This window comes from Leucoraja erinacea, chromosome 10 (genome assembly GCF_028641065.1).
Source record: "Leucoraja erinacea ecotype New England chromosome 10, Leri_hhj_1, whole genome shotgun sequence".
In the NCBI taxonomy this organism is placed as follows: Eukaryota; Metazoa; Chordata; class Chondrichthyes; order Rajiformes; family Rajidae; genus Leucoraja; species Leucoraja erinaceus.
The window spans coordinates 50,124,328-50,143,957 of NC_073386.1; the positions used below are offsets into that span (position 1 = coordinate 50,124,328).

General features: G+C 39.6%; 1 protein-coding gene across 5 annotated transcripts in view; it reads right to left on the bottom strand.

The window, feature by feature from the left end:
- The window catches only part of LOC129701169 (zinc finger protein GLIS1-like), a 300,889-nt gene that overhangs the window by 145,787 nt on the left and 135,472 nt on the right, over nt 1-19,630 (bottom strand). For all 5 annotated transcript variants that reach the window (XM_055642225.1, XM_055642224.1, XM_055642222.1 and 2 more), the window contains exons 2-3: nt 17,093-17,276; nt 14,488-15,562 (exon numbers count right to left, since the gene is read on the bottom strand). In XM_055642225.1, the coding sequence (XP_055498200.1) occupies nt 14,488-15,562; nt 17,093-17,276 (1,259 nt within the window). The remainder of the gene's footprint in view (nt 1-14,487; nt 15,563-17,092; nt 17,277-19,630) is intronic.

The following is a 19,630-nucleotide window of genomic DNA, read 5'->3' on the forward strand; positions in this document are numbered from 1 at the left end:
AGGGGCCTTGATGAACATCGTCGTATCCTCTCACGCCACAGGGGAGAGGCCGGAGAACTGGAGAGCAGCCAATGTTGTTCCTTCGGTTAAGAAGAGAAATAGAGATAATGCAAGAATTTATAGGCCGGTGAGCAAGCTCATATATTTAAGATTGACACAAAGTGTTGGAGTAACTCAGTGCTTCAGACACATCTCTGGAGAAAAAGGATGGGTGACGGTTTTCAGTCTGAAAAGCCTGAAGAAGGATCTCAATCCATCCTTTTTCTCCAGGAATTCTGCCTGAACCGCTGAGTTACTCCAGCACTTTGTGTCTATCTTTGGTATAAACCAGCATCAGCAGTTCTTTGTTTCTAAACTAAGCTCATATGTTTTATTGTTTTAATCTTTTTATTGCTTTCAAGTATTTTTAGTAATAATATTCCATCCCTGAACCAAGACATGATAAAAGATCAACCATTTGCAAGGTTTTACTAAGGGGGTTATCAGTGTAGTAAGACTTGATTTGATATAAGAGCAATATAATATGATTGGACACTGTTTCAACATGTAGTGGACCTACGAAAAAAAAAAATTCTGGTTCTTCCTTTCACCTGGAATATCCAAAAATGTTTATTCATTTGTGTCCAATAATTAGAACAGGCACTGGCAGATATTGGGAAAACGTGAGGCCACTGTGGGGAAACAAGAGTCAAGATTAAAAGATGTGGAAACAGATGTGGCTTTTCTCCAATGCCTTCTTCTTAAGAACATTGAGCAATCCAAGTGCTCTGCCAGGACAAAACAATTATATATATTTTTAAAGTAGATGATGAATGAGCTATGAACCCAATAGATGCATATGCTTTATGTAGTGCAAGGGATTCTGGAGTACATTATAACCTGCAGCCATCAGGCTTCAGCGGCCCACTATATGATGGGTCAAAAGTAATGATCTGGACACTGATCAGTCAGTCACATGAAATTCCTTCAATTATTTTTTATGTAGGAAAAATTGGAAAGACTGGACAAGCTGGTGCTCTTCTCTTTAGAAAAGTGAAAACCGTTCTAATCAATGGGGTTCATTCCTGATCTGCAGAGTTTTATCTGCAGAGCTTTTACATTCTCCCAGTGACTGTGTGAATTTTCTCCTGTGCTCCGGTTTCCTCCTACATTACTAAAACATATAGGGTGGGAGGTTAATTTGACTGTAAAGGGCCTATCCCACTTACGCAATTTTTTTCGGCGACTTGCCGAAAAAATCGCGTAGGTGGGACAGGCCCTTAAATTGCCTCTTTTGTGTGTGAATGGTGCTTCTGCCACTGGAAGTAGGTATGTTACAAAACTTCTGCCGCTGCCCATGTGAGCGACTTTGGCGCCTTTGAGAGGGGGGCGGGTTTAAAATGCGATTTTTCTGCAGCCTATTGAAATCGATCTCGGTTAGGCTGTTTAGTTGCTAAAGAAAAATCGCTTCGACTGCCGTTTTATTAAGTTTATTAAAATTAGCGCTAGATAATTTAATTGTTCGAGTAAATTAAAAATCATCTTCTAAAGCCGTGAACGCCGACAACGGGACGGATCTCACGTAGGGGACAAGGCAAGGTAGGCTATTTATTTTTACATAAAAAAGTACTTCTTAAGATGCCTTTAATCAAAATTTTAAGTTGCGAGAAGGTGACTTGGAACCCATCCGAACCGGCAGTATTTTTCATGCCGACATGGAGTTCAAGTTCACTGCAACCGCAATGTTCCAAACCAGCGCATTCCACAAAATCCCACTCGCAAGATGATTTAAATGGCCATTAATTTACAACAATTAAACACTAAATTCCTTTCATTTGGCCTATAAATTTATGACAATGAGATTTTAAAATCATGTTATATTGTGAATTATTGTGTGAATGTTATTTGGACATTTAGGCTATTTAAAAATGTAAATCTTTTCTTAAGAAATTGATAGATGTTTAGATCTAGTAATTTAATTTTGGAATTAGCTCCAATTGGGTAACTAACTAATTATATGCTTTAATTTCAGGTCATCCAAGTAAGATTGTTTCATATTTGTTTCAGAATGCTTCAATCTATAATAACTGAAAATGTATTTCAGTTCTCTTAACTTTTAATAAAGTTATGGCCATTTGACTGTCCTCGATCACAGCTTTTGTGTTAAGTCAATGGAAAAGCAATAGGGAACAAGATGCTAATTTCCGACTATGAAAATGGCCATAACTTTTTTAATACTGAAGATATGAAAGTGAATTAGGTGTCAAATTAAACTTATTTTTATGCTTTATCTGATGGGATAAATTGCAGACTTGATTTTTAAAATCTCAAAATTTTGTAACTTTACTAACATTACTATAGGATGTTGGTGTGTGTGTTTTATCATCATTCCTTACAATGCTTTGTACGACAGTGATCGCAACTTCCACTGAAGTGTGGATGTCCGTTGGCTCGCTAGAAGCTCATCCGCCCTTTGACAGGTCTTGTTTATGGTCCTGCTGGGGGTCCACAGCCCCCTCCTCACCTGGCAAACCAGGTGGGGGAGATGGTTTAGTCGCCGACTATCTGACCATGGAGCAGGTAACACGGGATTACATGGTACGCGTGGCCGTTGTGCTCATGGTAATGGTATAATAGAGACAAGGGAAACTCAAGCAACATATTTACACACTTGTGCACTGATAAAATATAACATGATTTCACTTCATGAAACAAAGAAAGAATGATCATTATAAAATATAAAAATCTATACCCTCCTTTTCAATAATAAACCATCTGCCAAGAGTTGTAGCGATCTGTGAGAAAGCCAAATGTTGGAAGGGTCTGTTGGCTGAAAGGTCCTTTCTGATTGTTGCATTATGTTCTTGTGTCGCTAAATGATCATGATCCTGGATCCAAATCCAGAATTGGTTAACTGGAAAATCTGCACAATGCTGAAAGGAATTTTTTTTTTCCACTTTAAAACCAACAACTGTTTTCCAGTTAACTGAATGCTTGTTCTGTTTCAGAAACAGTTCCAAAGTTTCAAGATCTGGAAACAAATGTCCTATCCCAGTTGATACAAAGCGCTTGACATGTGGAGACATTTCAGGAACATTACAGCTCTTTAACTTTTTTTATTTTGTTGAACCTAAGCAGCATTAAGGAATTAATGAATTCAGGCATGTGATACAAATGTTCACGTTTTTAATTCCCTTGTGAAGTGAAACTGGCAAAATGAATCATTAATCTGTAATTTAATACAGTATTACTTTAGTTTAGAGGTACAGCATGGAAACAGTACTTTAGTTTAGAGGTACAGCATGGAAACAGGCCCTTTGGTCCACAAAGTCCACACCGACCATCGATCACCCGTTCACACCAGTTCTATGTTATCTCTCTTTCTCATCCACTCCCTACATACTTGGGGTAATTTACAGAAGCCAATTGACCTACAATCCCACACGTTTTTGGCATGAGATGAGAAACCGGAGCACCCGTAGAAAACCCACATGGGGAGAATGTACAAACTCCACACAGACACCACATATATCAGGATTAAATCTGGGTCTCTGGCACTGTGAGGCAGCTGCTGATCCACTGTGCTGCCCACTATTAATCTGCTGCTTAATGCTGCAGAAAATAAGAAATATTTATTTAGGAACTGAAATACTTCAATGAGTTTCATTGATAAAAAATTATTATTTGAGCTCACTCTAATGTCTTGATTGGAATGTGCACTGATTAGTGCGGAAACGGGCACATGCTCTGAAATATCCCACTCCAACATTTGTTCTGTCCAACCAGGAAGGGCTGTATGCAGCACTATTTGTACAGACATTTAGCATGCTTATTTCAGAGGGACGGGTGAACAGAAAATTCAAAAGTCACTATTCCTCATCTAGTCTTGCTTTAAAATTTGGACTGAGGGCAGGAACAATAATAGGATGCAACTGCATTATTTCTGGAACCAAGGAATCTAGACTATTGACACCATTACGCTGAGGCATCAGCTTGTACGCAATGGCATTGCAGCTAGACCTCAGCAAAAGCCAATTCCTTCAGAAACAAGTAGAGAGACAAACTTGCGGGGGGAATATAAAGTAATTGCTTAACATTATGTTTCTAGAAGGGTGCAAGACACTGGAAAGAGCAAGATGTCCACAATGCAATAATATGATTTGTGCTCCACCCAGAACTCCTCCAGTCAAACTAATGGACTTCACAAATAAACAATGAACGAACAGGCAAACAACTAATAGCTTTGAGTTTGGTACACATTAGGAGTTTGGTACATATCAGGACTAGGCCCATTTGATGCATGATTTGTCAAATTCTTTGAACAAAATCCGAGATTATTAGTAATATTTGCCAAACCTTGAATAAATTGGTACAAACCATTTTTTTCCTGATTGCTCTGTTAAAATTAGTTTGTCTCTTTGACAGCAAATACCATAAAATTTCAAAGTATATAATAGCTTCAAGATTATAGAATAAAATACCATTAATATATGCACTAAAATAGAAAGTACTGAAAATATTCAATGATTAAGTATTACACTGTAAACACTGGCATTTCTTGTTTGATTTCAGATTTCCAGCTTCTGCAGTGTTTTGCTTTAAGTTTAAAATCTGAATATCTATCAAATGCACTAAGATTGTATGATGGAATATTGTCATTGAGTCATGCAGCATTGAAACAGGTCATTCAGCACACCTTGTCTACATTGAGTAGTGGATATCCATTCATATTAATTCCATCTTCCAGTACGTGGCCTGTAGCTTTCTATGCCGAGGTGATTTAACTACCTGTCTCCACATTTCCTAAATTCTGTAACCAACTGTGCTTCCACCATTCACTCTACCATCCACTCCCATCGTCTTACCTATATCCTACATCCATAGAATGCGGAGCACAGCTACAATATTATTTCATTTATGCTGAGCATTTTTATATACTTTGTATACAACATTTTTCAATTTTCAATGGTTTAATTTACCATGGTCTAGTTTGGCTCAGCCACCAAGCACGACACCTGGAGGCTGCAGCGAATCGTCCGATCAGCTGCAACCTTCCCTCCATTGATGAACTATACACTGCAAGGGCCGGGAAGCGAGCGCACAAGATCATCTCTAACCCATCTCATCCTGGCCACAAACTCTTTGAATCACTTCCCTCTGGAAGGCAACTCCGGATTGTCAAAGCTGCCACAGCCAGATATAAAAACAGTTTTTATCCAACAGCCAAAAATCTGTAGCCTCCCTTTGATCTGGTATTTTGTTGCTTCACATGCTTGATCAATTGTGTTTTATCATTAATGTTTTATTATTATTAATGTTTAGTGTTTTCTAAGTCATTCATAACTGTCACTGTATGTCATGTTGTTTCTTATGGGTGGCGCACCAAGGCAAATTCCTTGTATGTGAATACTTGGCCAATAAACTTACTTACTTACTTAATTTACATACATTCCTGCCTAATTTGCATACGAAATTGTTAACATACACCGTACATTTATGTATCCAGAGCAAATCCTTGCATATTGAATTCTCTGATTTGAGTACAGTAGCCATTTACATAAGACTGCCCAAGTTTTACCTGTTCAGTCACTGTCTTCTCAATCTCAGACACTGCCCTATAATAGTATTTTTTAATTTTGAATATGATTTTGTATGTGATCCTTTCACTTATGTTACATACCTGTCTTATAGTTGGTAATATAAATAGATTTTGTACAACATGCCTAATAAGAATCACACTTACAAAAACTCATTGGGAAGTTTAAATATTCAAGATCTACATCAATGAACAAAAAGACAAAAAAAAAGATTACAAAAGATTTTAACCAGTTATAATAGATGTTTTACAGTAGAAAACAAAACAAAAATGGAAAATGGGCCATTGGAGAAAAAAAAAAACAAGAGACTGCTTGAGACTTCATAGCAAAAGGATTTGAGTATAGGAGCAGGGAGGTTCTACTGCAGTTGTACAGGGTCTTGGTGAGACCACACCTGGAGTATTGCATACAGTTTTGGTCTCCTAATCTGAGGAAAGACATTCTTGCCATAGAGGGAGTACAGAGAAGGTTCACCAGACTGATTCCTGGGATGTCAGGACTTTCATATGAAGAAAGACTGGATAGACTCGGTTTGTACTCGCTAGAATTTAGAAGATTGAGGGGGGATCTTATAGAAACTTACAAAATTCTTAAGGGGTTGGACAGGCTAGATGCAGGAAGATTGTTCCCGATGTTGGGGAAGTCCAGAACAAGGGTCACAGTTTAAGGATAAGGGGGAAATCTTTTAGGACCGAGTTGAGGAAAACATTTTTCACACAGAGAGTGGTGAAACTCTGGAATTCTCTGCCGCAGAAGGTAGTTGAGGCCAGTTCATTAGCTATATTTAAGAGGGAGTTAGATGTGGCCCTTGTGGCTAAAGGGATCAGGGGGTATGGAGAGAAGGCAGAAACAGGATACTGAGTTGGTGATCAGCCATGATCATATTGAATGGCGGTGCAGGCTCGAAGGGCCGAATGGCTTACTCCTGTACCTATTTTTCTATGTTTCTATGTTTCTATGTTTAGAACAATTTCTGCTATAATTCCTAATCCTTTCTTTTTCTCCACTGAAATAGTGCACTCTCAATCCCAGATCGCCTAGAAATTATGATGTTACGAATGTTACGTTATAGCATCAAGATATTCAGTACTTTCTACTTCACTTCAATTTTTACTCTCTGATCTAAACTAGGCCTTTAGATTTTTCCTTTTTGAATCGAGATTTATATGCAGCTTGTAAAATACCATTGATGACTGCAACAATTTCAATTTGTTGTGTTTGCCAAAGACAGCATTTCTAGGATAATTTGCAGTGCCAATCATCTACTGATTCCCTATGTACCTCAATGTTGGCAAAACTGTGAGATTCACTGTTTGACAAAACAGTGCGGAGCTGAGCACTCAAGCCTGGTCTCAGAAGCACGGATGCAACCTCAGAAAAAAAATGACCAAACTCTTGCATCTACAAACTATATGAAAGGTTTAGCGGCCCACTTTCTGCTCTGGGTTCTTATTACTCAGTAATAAAGTTCTAACCAGTAATACAGAGAGCTGCCACCTATAACGTTTTTGTGATTAACACAATACTCAGCTGTCTTATGCTTCATTGGTCTTGGGGGCAGGGGGCCTGTTTAAAGGTGAATGCCAAAACATTTAAAGCTATGCATGCAAATAATGTTAGGCAGCCACATACACGAACCTCCATTATTTATGTTTTTATAAAACCTTTGAATGATCTTTATTGATTTGTTGTCTTTACCCAGAGACAATTGGAGGTATCTGGCTGGTGAAATGAAAGCCAGGCATTCAATGTAGAGTAAATAATGGGCAATTAATAGAGTGATACAGCTAATGTGTGATCACTGTCAAAATAGATTTTGCAGTTATTGGACATGAATGAGATTTGACATGAATGTGTCTAGAAGACAGATTACCTGAAGAAGACTTGTATTGAATGTTCGGCACAAAACATTATTTTTGATCAACCTACAGATTTATTGCAAGTCCATGCTTCCCCCCCAACTGCTGCTTCTCAATACTCTGTAATTGGTTTAGAAAAACAATTCAAACTGACAATTAGTTGGATCATCCTGGGGTCGGCCCACTGTTCAGGCACACTGTCCAGATGCTGCATCCCCAGTTATTTTCTCCAGATGCCATGGCATGGATAAGCAGACCCTCTGCACTCTATGATCACCCAGTGCTAATGTTCTGCCAACTTCCCACAATTCGCCATGCTGCTTCTCTCATACTCCAGTTTTTCTTTAATTGGTTTCGAAAAAACAATTCAAACTGACAATTAGTTGGATCATCCTGGGGTCGGCCCACTGTTCAGGCACACTGTCCAGATACTGCATCCCCAGTTATTTTCTCCAGATGCCATGGCATGGATAAGCAGACCCTCTGCACTCTATGATCACCCAGTGAGGCAGAGTCAACTCCACACTGTGAGTAAAGCCTAAATCCTCACCGCCATAATGTTCTGCCAACTTCCCACAATTCGTTATTTCTCAAAGGCTATAAAAGCCTATTTACCAGTTTTTCTTTAAATGGTTTTGATATAGATATTTAAAAACTATTAAAACTGATTGAAATAACGTAAAAAATAGGGTACTTAAAAACTACAAAAAAATTAAAACACATTAAAGAACCAAACAATTTAAAATATTAAGTTAAAGCAAAGTAGGTAAAGCAAGTCTGAAGAAGGATCTCGACCGGAAACATCACCCATTCCTTCTCTCCAGAGATGCTGAGTTACTCCAGCATTTTGTGTCTGCCTTCGATTTAAACCAGCATCTGCAGTTCTTTCCTATACAAAGCATTTAGTAAGTAGGTAAATTCATGTCACCTTTCCCACAGGGGCACAGATGGTCCAATTCCATTCTACTATTATGTAAAGTTGAGGGGTAGTGGATTGCATTTGCACCCCGCTAAGAAGTTGGCATTGGGCCTTCAGGGAGTGTCAAACTTGTGTGCTTTCTTGCACATGCATAAAAATCCAAGACTGCCAGCAGTAGACAGCACTGAAACTCAACCACTCCCTTTGAAATGGCTTTGCCACTATTAAACAAGATGAAATTCAGTTTCATTATCAACTTTGATGCTGAGCAAGTAGTTTGGCAGCACGATAATAGTTGAGCAGTGGTTTTATTTTAGTGATAACTCTTGCAGAGATGAATGAGAAGGGTTTATATTTGGAGGGAGGAGGGAGAAATGAATTGTGAATGTCGTAGATTTACATATATTATTGGATCAAGAAGGATTTTCTTCTCTCATAAGCTTGACCAAAAAATCCTCCTTTGGACTTTTTACGGGTATTCTTCACGTCATCCAGAATATCAGGTCATCGTATTTAATGCTGCCAGCAATTTTTCAATTTTGGGGAAAAGCAGAAGGTTCGAGCATAATCAGGGTGTGCACCAGGAATATTGAAAAACAGCACCGATAGTCAGGATAGAACACAGGTCTCTGGACCTGTCAGGGCAGCAAATCTACACCTACGTCACTCTGCCGTCCTGTTTTACATTTTATTTTCCACTGTTTTACACAGAGGTGGTACACGTTGTTATGCAGGACTTGCACAGTAATTGGTAGAGCCCAAAGGAGTGTTGCAGAACAGAGAGATCTGGGATTACAGGATCCCCGAAAATGGGCAGTCAGGTGGGCAGTGAACTGAAAAATGCCTTTGGCACACTTTTCCTACATTGGGAAGGGCATTGAGTACCAAGGTTGGGACATCATGATGCAGCTGTACATGTGTTTGATGAGATCACACTTGGAGGAATGTAGACAGTCTGGTCGCCAGATATAGGAAGGATGTTATCAAGTGTGTAGGAAAGAACTGCAGATGCTGGTTTAAATCAAAGGTAGACACAAAATGCTGGAGTAACTCAGCGGGACAGGCAGCATCTCTGGAGAGAAGGAATGGATGATGTTTCGGGTCGAGACCCTTCTTCAGACTGATGTCAGTGGAGTCGACCCGAAACATCACCCATTCCTTCCCTCCAGAGATGCTGCCGGTCCCGCTGAGTCACTCCAGCGTTTTGTGTCTACCTAAGGATGTTATCAAGTTGGAAAAGGTGGTCTTGTGGCTTGAGTTATAGGGAGAGGTTGGAACGGCTGTGACTTATTTCTTTGGCGCATAAGAGGTTGAAGATGGTCTTATTGGGGTGTACAAGATCATGGATGGTTTGTATAACGTAAACACTCAATGCCTTTTCCCCAGGGTGGAGGATCCTAAAACTAGTGTGCATAGGCTTACAGTGAGGTGGGATATATTTAACAAGGACCTTAGGGGCAACCTTTTCATTCAGAGGGTTGTGTGTATCTGGAATGAGCTGCCTGAGGAAGCTATTGAAGCTGACACAATTACATCTTTTAAAATAGATTATGACAGATTTATGGGTAGGACCAGTTTAGAGGGCTAGTGAGCAAATGCAGGCAAAAGAGACAAGCCAAACAAGCCCACTTGGTTGGCATGGACATGTTGGGCCAAAGGGCCTGTTTCTGTGCCGTATAGCTCTATGGCTATGACTAAGATTCTACCAGTCAATTAGAAGTCAATTGATTGGTCTCTAATGTGGAATTAGTAGATAAATAGATTTAATATTAGTGAACTGTGCTTCTTCTACAATATAGCACATTTGCCCAATGCATTTCTGAGCTGGTAATATCCCCAAGACCTACTGTAGCACTTGAACACAATCTAAAATACAGAGGTGTGCTGCCTGCAGCATTGCAGGTACATCTCTCAGATGAGACATTAAAACAGGTTACCATCTCACCTCTCTCGTGCTCTTTACATGTTTCTACCACACCTTTCAAACAGTAAGAAAGTTCTGGAAGAATCCTGCCAAACGTTGTAAATGATTATCCACCTCACTGTGGTTTGCAGGAACCTGCCCTGTGCAAATTAACTGCTTGGTGGACCTACATTATTACCTGACTTTAGCTCAAAAGTAATTTATTGCTCAAAAATAGCTTGCCATTTCCTGAAATTCATTCCTAATTTATGTCTTTGCATGTTTTTCTTTATTCAAGTTCAAAAATGTCAGAAATGTTGTGACATCATAACTATGCCCTAATATTTAATTGAAGTAATTCACTCCCTATGATGGGATAATAGGACAATGCAAAATAGCTGCTTTTCCACAGACTTAGTGAGACTCTGAAATCCTACCATCATTTTTCAAACTCGTTATTCAAGAATTAGAGGGGATATACCTTGAAGGTGGGTGCAATTTTACAGATGCAAATGAAGAATCGGTTCTGCAGCTTCACGGGAGATTGCTTAAGCTTAATTTCAAACCCTTTCTGCTTCAGCCTGTTGTTTAGCAATGCCCCAGATAACCTATATAAGTAACAATCTTTGAGAATGCTTGTCACAGTTATCCTTATGTTTGCTGTAAAATCGAGGATTTGGTACAGTTCCTCTCCATGCGTAGATAATTAAAGTAACAGATTAACTCAGAAAATGTCTCAGCAGGTAAGTATAAAGGGGCAAAAGTCACAGGTTCAATTGTTAGTCTAATTGTTCGCAAATAAGCTTATCTCGACCAAGTCAATTTAGAGTCATTATTACCAGACTGGGCTGGTCTCTGAGCAAGGAAGGTTCTCATTAATGGTAATGTCCAGTATTTTTTAGTGGAAAGTATTATACTGTAGGCAAAGTTTGAAAGGAGTCCCAAGTTAAAGTACATTGCTTGCCGACGTTGGCAGCCTCGACATGCATTTAAAGAGTGGACATTTTGGCAAGGTTGCAGGAGCCGCCAAGGTCTGCAGAACAGTATCCTAGCAACTGGACTAATGCCTTGAGGAGAGGGAAATTAGAATTGCAAAGTGCATGATATAATACAGTGAACAGATCCACTGGCAAGACTTGTGTTTGTTACCTGTTCAACGCAACTTGAATATTAATGTCTGAATATTAGCCTGGAATCCAAACTATTTGTTCACAGGTGATTTATGAGATATTTAAGTTAAAAATTCCAATGTGCTTTTAGAAACATATTTAATCCCTTTATTATTCACTCTGTAACTATTTCCAAAAAAACGAATTGAGAGTTCAAATAGAATTTTCTCATCAAAACAGCTGCTTGACATTTAGCCAGCATCTGATATTGGGAACAGGCTCATGGCCAAAGGAACAATCGGCTCCTTAGAAACTATTAGTTTCTTTATGGATTATCTTTTTCTCCGCTTCTGAAAACAGCAAAGTAAGAAATTAGGCTGATTTTCAGTCAGACAACATTAAACTTGCTGCTTCTAATTGGCTCGAGGCACTGAAAATGTTTGAAAGGAAACCACATAATTTATCCTATTTCATGTAATATCCTGTCATGTTTTATAGTTAACCCGAATGTTATTGTAATTTTATTTAATTCTTGTTTCATGTACGATATCATTAAATCAAACTTCCAAGACAAACATTGATTTAAGCTAACTCTGACTTGAAAACCTTCGAGGTAATTATTGTGGAGTTGGATTTTTTTAATCAATGAATTAAAAGGATAGAATTTCATCAGTGAACTAATCATTCCCTTTGTTTTGATAGTGACTACTCCTTGTGGTAAAGAGGCAATATATTTCATAATTCTCCTAAAGGCTCTTAAATCTTTATTAAAGTTATCTGGGGAGACGTCTACTTGACAGCTATTACACAGCCAGAATATAAATTCTTGCAAACAGAAGACATGACGTTGCTTTATAAATCATTATAATGTTATTTCCCTGAAATTTTACTTTCTCCTATTAAAGCTATATTTAGATTGAGCTGGAGTCGTGACTCCCAGTAGACTATATTGACAGGACATCAGAGACCAGCTGCATTCTACCCATATGACATGCACATATACATATACATACACATGCATGTCTCACAGATGCCAGCAAGCAGTACTGAATCGAAAACAAAGGCAGGAAAACTGTAACCCTGCCTAGCTTTACCACCCATTTCAAGATACCCCTACTGAGATCCACTAACATATTACATCTGAGAATCTTCTGCTGTAGTATCCTACTCAACCTGAAGATAGACACAAAAAGCTGGAGTACCTCAGCAGGACAGGCAGCACCTCTGGAGAGAAGTAATAGGTGATCAGTCTGAAGAAGGGTCTCGACCCGAAATGTCGCCCATTCCTCCTCTCCAGAGATGCTGTCTGCCCCGCTGAGTTACTCCAGCTTTTTGTGTCTATCTTCGGTTTAAGCCAGCATCTGCAGTTCCTTCCTACGCATTTCCTACTCAACCTATCAACTTACTTGGTTGGTAATTATGGAACCAGCCTAGTGGTGGAAGACTGGGTTAAACCTATGATCAAACATATCACGACATATCAAATGGCACTCATTAAAAAGAGTAACAAGGAACTGATCAGAGTTTTGACCAATATACTAATAACAACCAAATCTGAATTATCTGGAACCAAAACATTCACTTTGTCCAGCATCTGAAAAGTAATTGCAATAATAAAGATATGAAATATTGATCCATGAAGCACCATTGTATTAATCCAAAATCATTCAGCGCAGAAATAGGAGCAGCATATGGTCACACTTGTGTTTCAAAGACAAGAACTTACTGACAATAAAATGAATATTTGAAACACCACCAAAGAAAACACACAAAAACAACAATGAGGTTTGCCTATGTTGAATATGCCTTTCAAATCAATAAAAATTTTTACACAGTCACTCGTGCCTCTCTCGTCGGCTTTCTCAAAAATGCAACAATATCTCTGGGCTTTATGATATCATGGGATTTGAGACGAGATGCTCAAGGCCTTATTGCTCCCCTTGGGTCCTGCTGAGGAAAAATAAATACTGCTCTAGCATCTCATCCGTTTGTTTTTTGCTCCAGATCCCAGCGACTGCTGTTGCTCATGTCTCCATTTCAGTATGCACAACATGACTGGTGAACTATATGGATCAGTGACCATCACATTCTTGGTGCTGCAAGACCTTGAATTTAGTTACATCACAATGGGAGGACTCTTCCCTTTCCTTTAACTTGTGTTCAGAGGAACTCAGTGGGTCCGGCAGCATCGGTGGAGGGAAATAAATGTTAGTCAATGTCTTGGGTTGAGACCCTTCATCTGGACAATCTCATCTTGCAAAATTGGCAATGTATTTCCCTCCACAGATGCGGCCTGACTGGCTGAGTTTCCCCAGTAGTTTGCTTCATGCATATACTGTAGCTCATGGCCTACAGAGCGGAAAAAAAAACACATAAGCTAACATTCTCCAAAAATGTGAGCCATGCCTTTTGATTCATTACCCAAATTTCATCAATAACTCTAGCACAACTGTTAGAGTCATTCACCCTCCTATATTATCAAAGCTTTCCCCCCAAAACATAGTTTCTTTGAAGGGCCAAAATCTATTTCTAAACTGCTGCGCTTTCACAGTTCAAGTTCATGGGACATTATAAAACCTCTTTCCACTGACAGCCGCCAATGGCAGGAGAATCACCTATTACAGATGAAGATGCTGGTTTAAATCGAAGGTAGACACCAATGCTGGAGTAACTCAGTGGGACAGACAATATCTCTGGTGAGAACGAATGGGTGACGTTTCAGGTCTCGACCCGAAACGTCACCCATTCCTTCTCTCCCGAGGTGCCGCCTGTCCCGCTGAGTTACTCCAGCACTTTGTGTCGACAATAGTAATTAACCTGTATACTGAAGGTAGACAAAAATGCTGGAGAAACTCAGCGCGTGAGGCAGCATCTATGGAGCGAAGGAATAGGCGATGTTTCGGGTCGAGACCCTTCTTCAGACTGATGTGGAGGTGGGGGGGCCTGATCCGAAATGTCACCTATTTAGTCCTTCTCTCCATAGATGCTGCCTCACCCGCTGAGTTTCTCCAGCATTTTTGTCTACCTTCGATTTTTCCAGCATCCGCAGTTCTTTCTTAAACAACTTGTACACTGATGCATTTTCTGGGATTCATGGCAACAATAATGTAAATAGACTTACCATGCATTTATTAGGCTTTTCTCCAGAATGAACCCTCATGTGTATCAGGAGCTTGTAGCGAGCATTAAAGGGCCTGTATCGCCTCACACACCCAGCCCAAAAACAAGTAAAGTCCTCTCCTTTACGCTGGTCAATGTGCATTTTCTCGATGTGCCTCACCAGCTCCTCCTGCTGGTCATAGATAGCACTGCAATCGATCCATCGACAGACCTGCTTCCCAAAGTTCTTGGCCAGCTCACCTACATCTTCAAGTTGAATCTGTCCATTGGCTAGTTGTCTGTGTAACTGAGGTATGGTCCCATGGGCTTGACCAAAGTGCTGCTGGCAATGGTATGGGGGAGGAGAACCATGGTGGTGCTGAAATAGTTTTGTATCATGTGAATATTCGTCAATGGGCTCATGCTTGAAAAAGTTAATTTTATTGCCACCCTCTGTCACTCCATGTTGAACGATCATGTTGCCCGTGACCAGACTGAGGTCCATGTTTTCCTGCACTTGCTGCAAAGGAACATGGTCGCCGTCGGTATGCTCTTGTCCAGCACTGCGTGTTGGGCATGAGGACATGGATGAGTTGGGGGAAGCCAAGTTGCACAGGCTGCCGAATACAGAGCAGGACTGCGCACTGCTGTTCTTTCGGCTTCCTCCAGACTGAGGGAGCAAACTGTTGGGATTGCTCCTCAACCCGTTGACGCGAGCGATAAGTGCTGTGGGAGAGGTGCGAATGATGGCGGTGATGTCGAGCCCATCGTTCGAAAGAGGCGAAATGGAAAGGGATCGTTTCTTCCCATTGCCCAGTTGAAGTTTACTCACTTGACGAGGGCTGGCACTGGACATAAACCCCAGTGAGGAGCTACTGTCATTGCTGAAGAAATATGATGAATAAGAACCAGCGATGCCACAGTTTAATGCCTCAACCTCTGATGGCAGACTGCTGGCACCCCCTATCTCAGAATGACTCGAAAGCCCTTCACTCTCAGAAAGGAGTTGTGGCCATTCCTGTTTGATGTGCAGATTTGGGAGGTTTTCATCCAAGCGTAGGGTGCTGGGAGACATTGGAATCTGAGGAGCAAGCAATCTGGAAAACATCCATAACCTTGTTGAAACTTCAGGTTAAAACAATTGAATTCAAACATTTTTTATCAGTCACTCTGTATGTTTATTGATAGATTTTTTAAATGTAGGTACATCCCAAAAACAAAACAACTTATGATTCACATTATGTCATTTATGGAAGGTATTCAGCACTTGTCTAACAAAAAAAACCCAAAAGCAATACATAATGTATCAAATATCTCTATCAACCATTTATATGTCATAACAATAATAGAATGCTCCAGAATCTATTTACGAATTGGTTACTGTCACCCTGTTTGATTTTTATATTCTTCTGAACAAAAGTAGCCTTCTAAAGTTCATTTGTTAACAACTATGATTCATAGAAAATGCATTTTTTTCCCCAAAGACTCAATTGAGAGATAAGCCTTACAAAGCAGGAAAACAAAAGATGCAATTCACAGTTCAAAAGAAAAAAACTGTAGGTGGTGATAATCTGAAATTTCAAAAACTATTTACTATGAAATTCTATACTGTTACTGAACTCTTTTGGATGCTGGTAAAACAGTCAATTACAAATCTCAGTGTCTCTGGGCTTAAAAGTAAAAACTGGACAGGCGTTTGTGTCTGGGACAGATTCCAGTTATGTTGTGGGAAAAATAATCTGTCTGCACATTAGGACAGACCATGATATTAGATCACTTGTGATTAAACAGACTGAGAGCACTTGTTGTCCAGCCTTGCACATGAAGGTTCCTTGAGTCTGGTACAAGAAAGATTGCATGGTACTTGCACAATGTCAATTACACACCACATGGACAATGCTGGGAGTAATTGCAATGGAACAGGAGAGTAATTGTACAATGATATCTTCTCATGGTAAACTTTGCTATTCTTCGATAAAAGACTGTGAAGAAAAATTGAACTTGAGGGAGTTAATCTATGGATCCTCAATATGTGTGGTTGATTGGATCGAAGACCGAGGGAAATCCGGGGAAACAGCGTTCCTCAAGTGATCCTTTGTTTTTCTAGGAACAGGCGTGGACCATTCTGCTCTCAAATCTGTTCTGCCTTTCTGTCCGTTCATGGCTGAATTAAAAAATATATATTTATATTAATTGAAGGGGTGTGGGCTTCTCAACCGAGCCAGTGTTTAATTGCCCATCCGTGATTGACCTAGAGAGCTACCATATTGAAACTGCTGCTGTCCTTGATGTCTGGGTATATCCACAATGCTGTTAAGATTGTGAACTAATTCCATTCACCTGCCTTTGTTATTAGACCTCTTATTCTTAGTAAATAATATTTAGCAATAAGAGTCTTTCAGAAGAGGAGAAGATAAAATTAAAGTGGAATTTGTAGTAAGTGCAAGGAACAATTGGGCTAGCCTGCTTACTTGATGAGGACACTCTTTTAATTACCAGCATATTGCAAATACAGAGAAGATCTAAATGTTGAGGAATCAATACAGTTTAATGGTTCAGGTTGGAATCCTTCATGAACATGCACATTTTTAACATATACAACATATATTATGGTGGGAGAAAATAACCTGTCAGAATGGGGCAGAGTCAGTTGGCGACTGCCATGGGATGAAGACAGAAAGGTGCTGATGTGATTTCCTGAATGATTTACAGGCTCCAAGCTGGCTGTTGCTATTGCCTCATTCCTCATGACATGGTTCATTTCATCCCTCTTGCTGGATGCAGTATAGTACGGGCTGTAACCACCATTTGCTGCAACAGAATGAAAACCTGGGGTGAGTTTGCTTTCTCCGCACAAATCCAAATGTAAAAAACGCTGCAGTTCCGAACCTGCACACCCCGGACCTTTGAAAGAATAATGCAGGATTTACTTGCCCGTCCTGCAAAGTAATTGGGGGAAATCTCTATGCAGGTCCTCCCCAGGTTACCACAGTGCTCTCTTCCTAGAACAGTTCATAACACAAACGGCTCGCAGGTCAGAAATACCCCCCAGCAACACATTTAAATAAAAATATAGGAGAACCAAGGACAATGTGTAGTTACATTCAATGCAACCATTCAGATAGAGCCAGAGAGTCACAGTCATAGAAACATGCCCTTCAGCACAACTCGTCCATACCAACCAGGTTTTACAGCTAAGCTAGACCCATTTGTCTGCATTTGGACATATCCCTCTGATCATTTCCTACCCATAAACGTGAATAAATCTTTTTTAAATATCACCATTTTACGAGCCTCTACACCTTCTGCTGGCAGTGAATGGGAGGACCTTGTAGAGTTTTGTTCCATAAATGCAGCTCCCTCTGCATGAATTGATCCTCAGCTGTCCCCACTCACCTTAAATTTATGCCCTCTTGTTCTGAACTCCTCTACCCAGGCAAAAGGCTGTGACATTCACCTTATCTCTGCTTCTCATTACTTTGTGTATCTCTAAGTTCATCCCTCAGCCTCGTGCGTTCCAGGAGAAAAAGTCTTAGACTATCCAACATCTCTGATTAACTCAAGCTGAGTTCTGGCAACATCCTGGTGATTTTTTTCTGAACCCTTTCCAACATAATGGCATCCTTAATATTGCAGGCCAACCAGAAGTGCACACAACACTCCAAATGTTGTCTCATCAACTTCTTGTGCATCTGTAGTTTGTAGCGGGGACTCGCAGGAGTCCAGCCAAAAACTAGTCGGACACGAGTTGTGTACACTAGAGGTGTTTAATCTCTCTAATACAGCTTCCTACTCATCCAAGGTCACGGGCGTTGCCCGGCCTTAAATACCAAATCAAAAGAGAGCTGGGATAAACACTTACTATATGTGCATAAATGTTCGATCAACGTCCGACACACTCTAATCCAATATAAAACATTACATAGACTATATTATTCAAAAACTAAAATAAATAAACTCTTCCCCAATGTCTCACCCATTTGTGATAAATGTCAGTCACAAGAAGCTAACATAGCGCACTCTTTTGTTTTCTGTATAAAAATTCAAAAATTCTGGAACAAAATATTTGAAATCTTCACAAAATTATTTAAAACAAAACTACTACCCAAAGCAGAATGGATCATTTTTGGAATATCGGAAGGCAACCCAGAATTAAATATGTTTCAAAAGAACTTACTTAATTACGGGCTAATAATGGGAAAAAGCTTATACTCAAATTTTGGAAAAATGCTCCAATACCAACAATAAAAATGTGGATTTCAAACATGTTCGAAACACTACACTTGGAAGAGATGAGACTCCTCCTAGCAGGCAAAGCAGATCACTTCCAAAAGACGTGGTCTGCATTTATGGAACTATTACAAGCATAAGGTGCAATAATAAGTTAAAACATAAAGGCTACCAGGATCTGGTAACGGGGGGTATAAAATAAACTTTTAATAAAAACACGGTTGGTATATCCTTTTTTGCGGAGTTTTGTGTTACAATAGAGCGATTGATTTTCCTTTCTTCTTTTTTTTCTTTTCTTTCTAGGGTCTTATTTCTTTTCTTTACTTCCTTCTCTAATTCCTTCCCTAAGGGGCTCTCTTCTCCCAACACTTTCCTGCACTTTCTCGACTCTTGCTTATTTTCCTTACTTCTTTTATTTCTATCTTTTTTAAAGCTCAAAAAATGAAGTGGTACAACATAATGTAAAAAGATATATGTGATGTATTAATGTAATTTACTGTACTGCTAATAAAAAATAAAAAAAAATAAAATTAAAAAAATAAATAAAACATCAGGTACCGCACCCGTGACTAGCGCCTCCCACACCAAGACGCTGCCCTCTAGAGCCGATGATTCGTTGTGGCCTTGGGTTGTCACCAGGTGCCACCACAAGCTCCTGTATTCTGTACTCGTACTGATGAAAGCAAGGATGCCAAATGGTTTCTTCACCAATTATCCACCTGTGTGGTCGCTTTCAATAAACTGTGGAATTGTGCCTCTATGTCTCTCTGTTCTACAATACTCTACATGGCCCTATCATTCACTATGTATGTCCTGCCCTGGTTTGACTTACCAAAATGCATCATCTCACACTTAAATTATATCTGCCATTCTTTGACTACGTTCTTAATAGAAACATAGAAACATAGAAAATAGGTGCAGGAGTAGGCCATTCA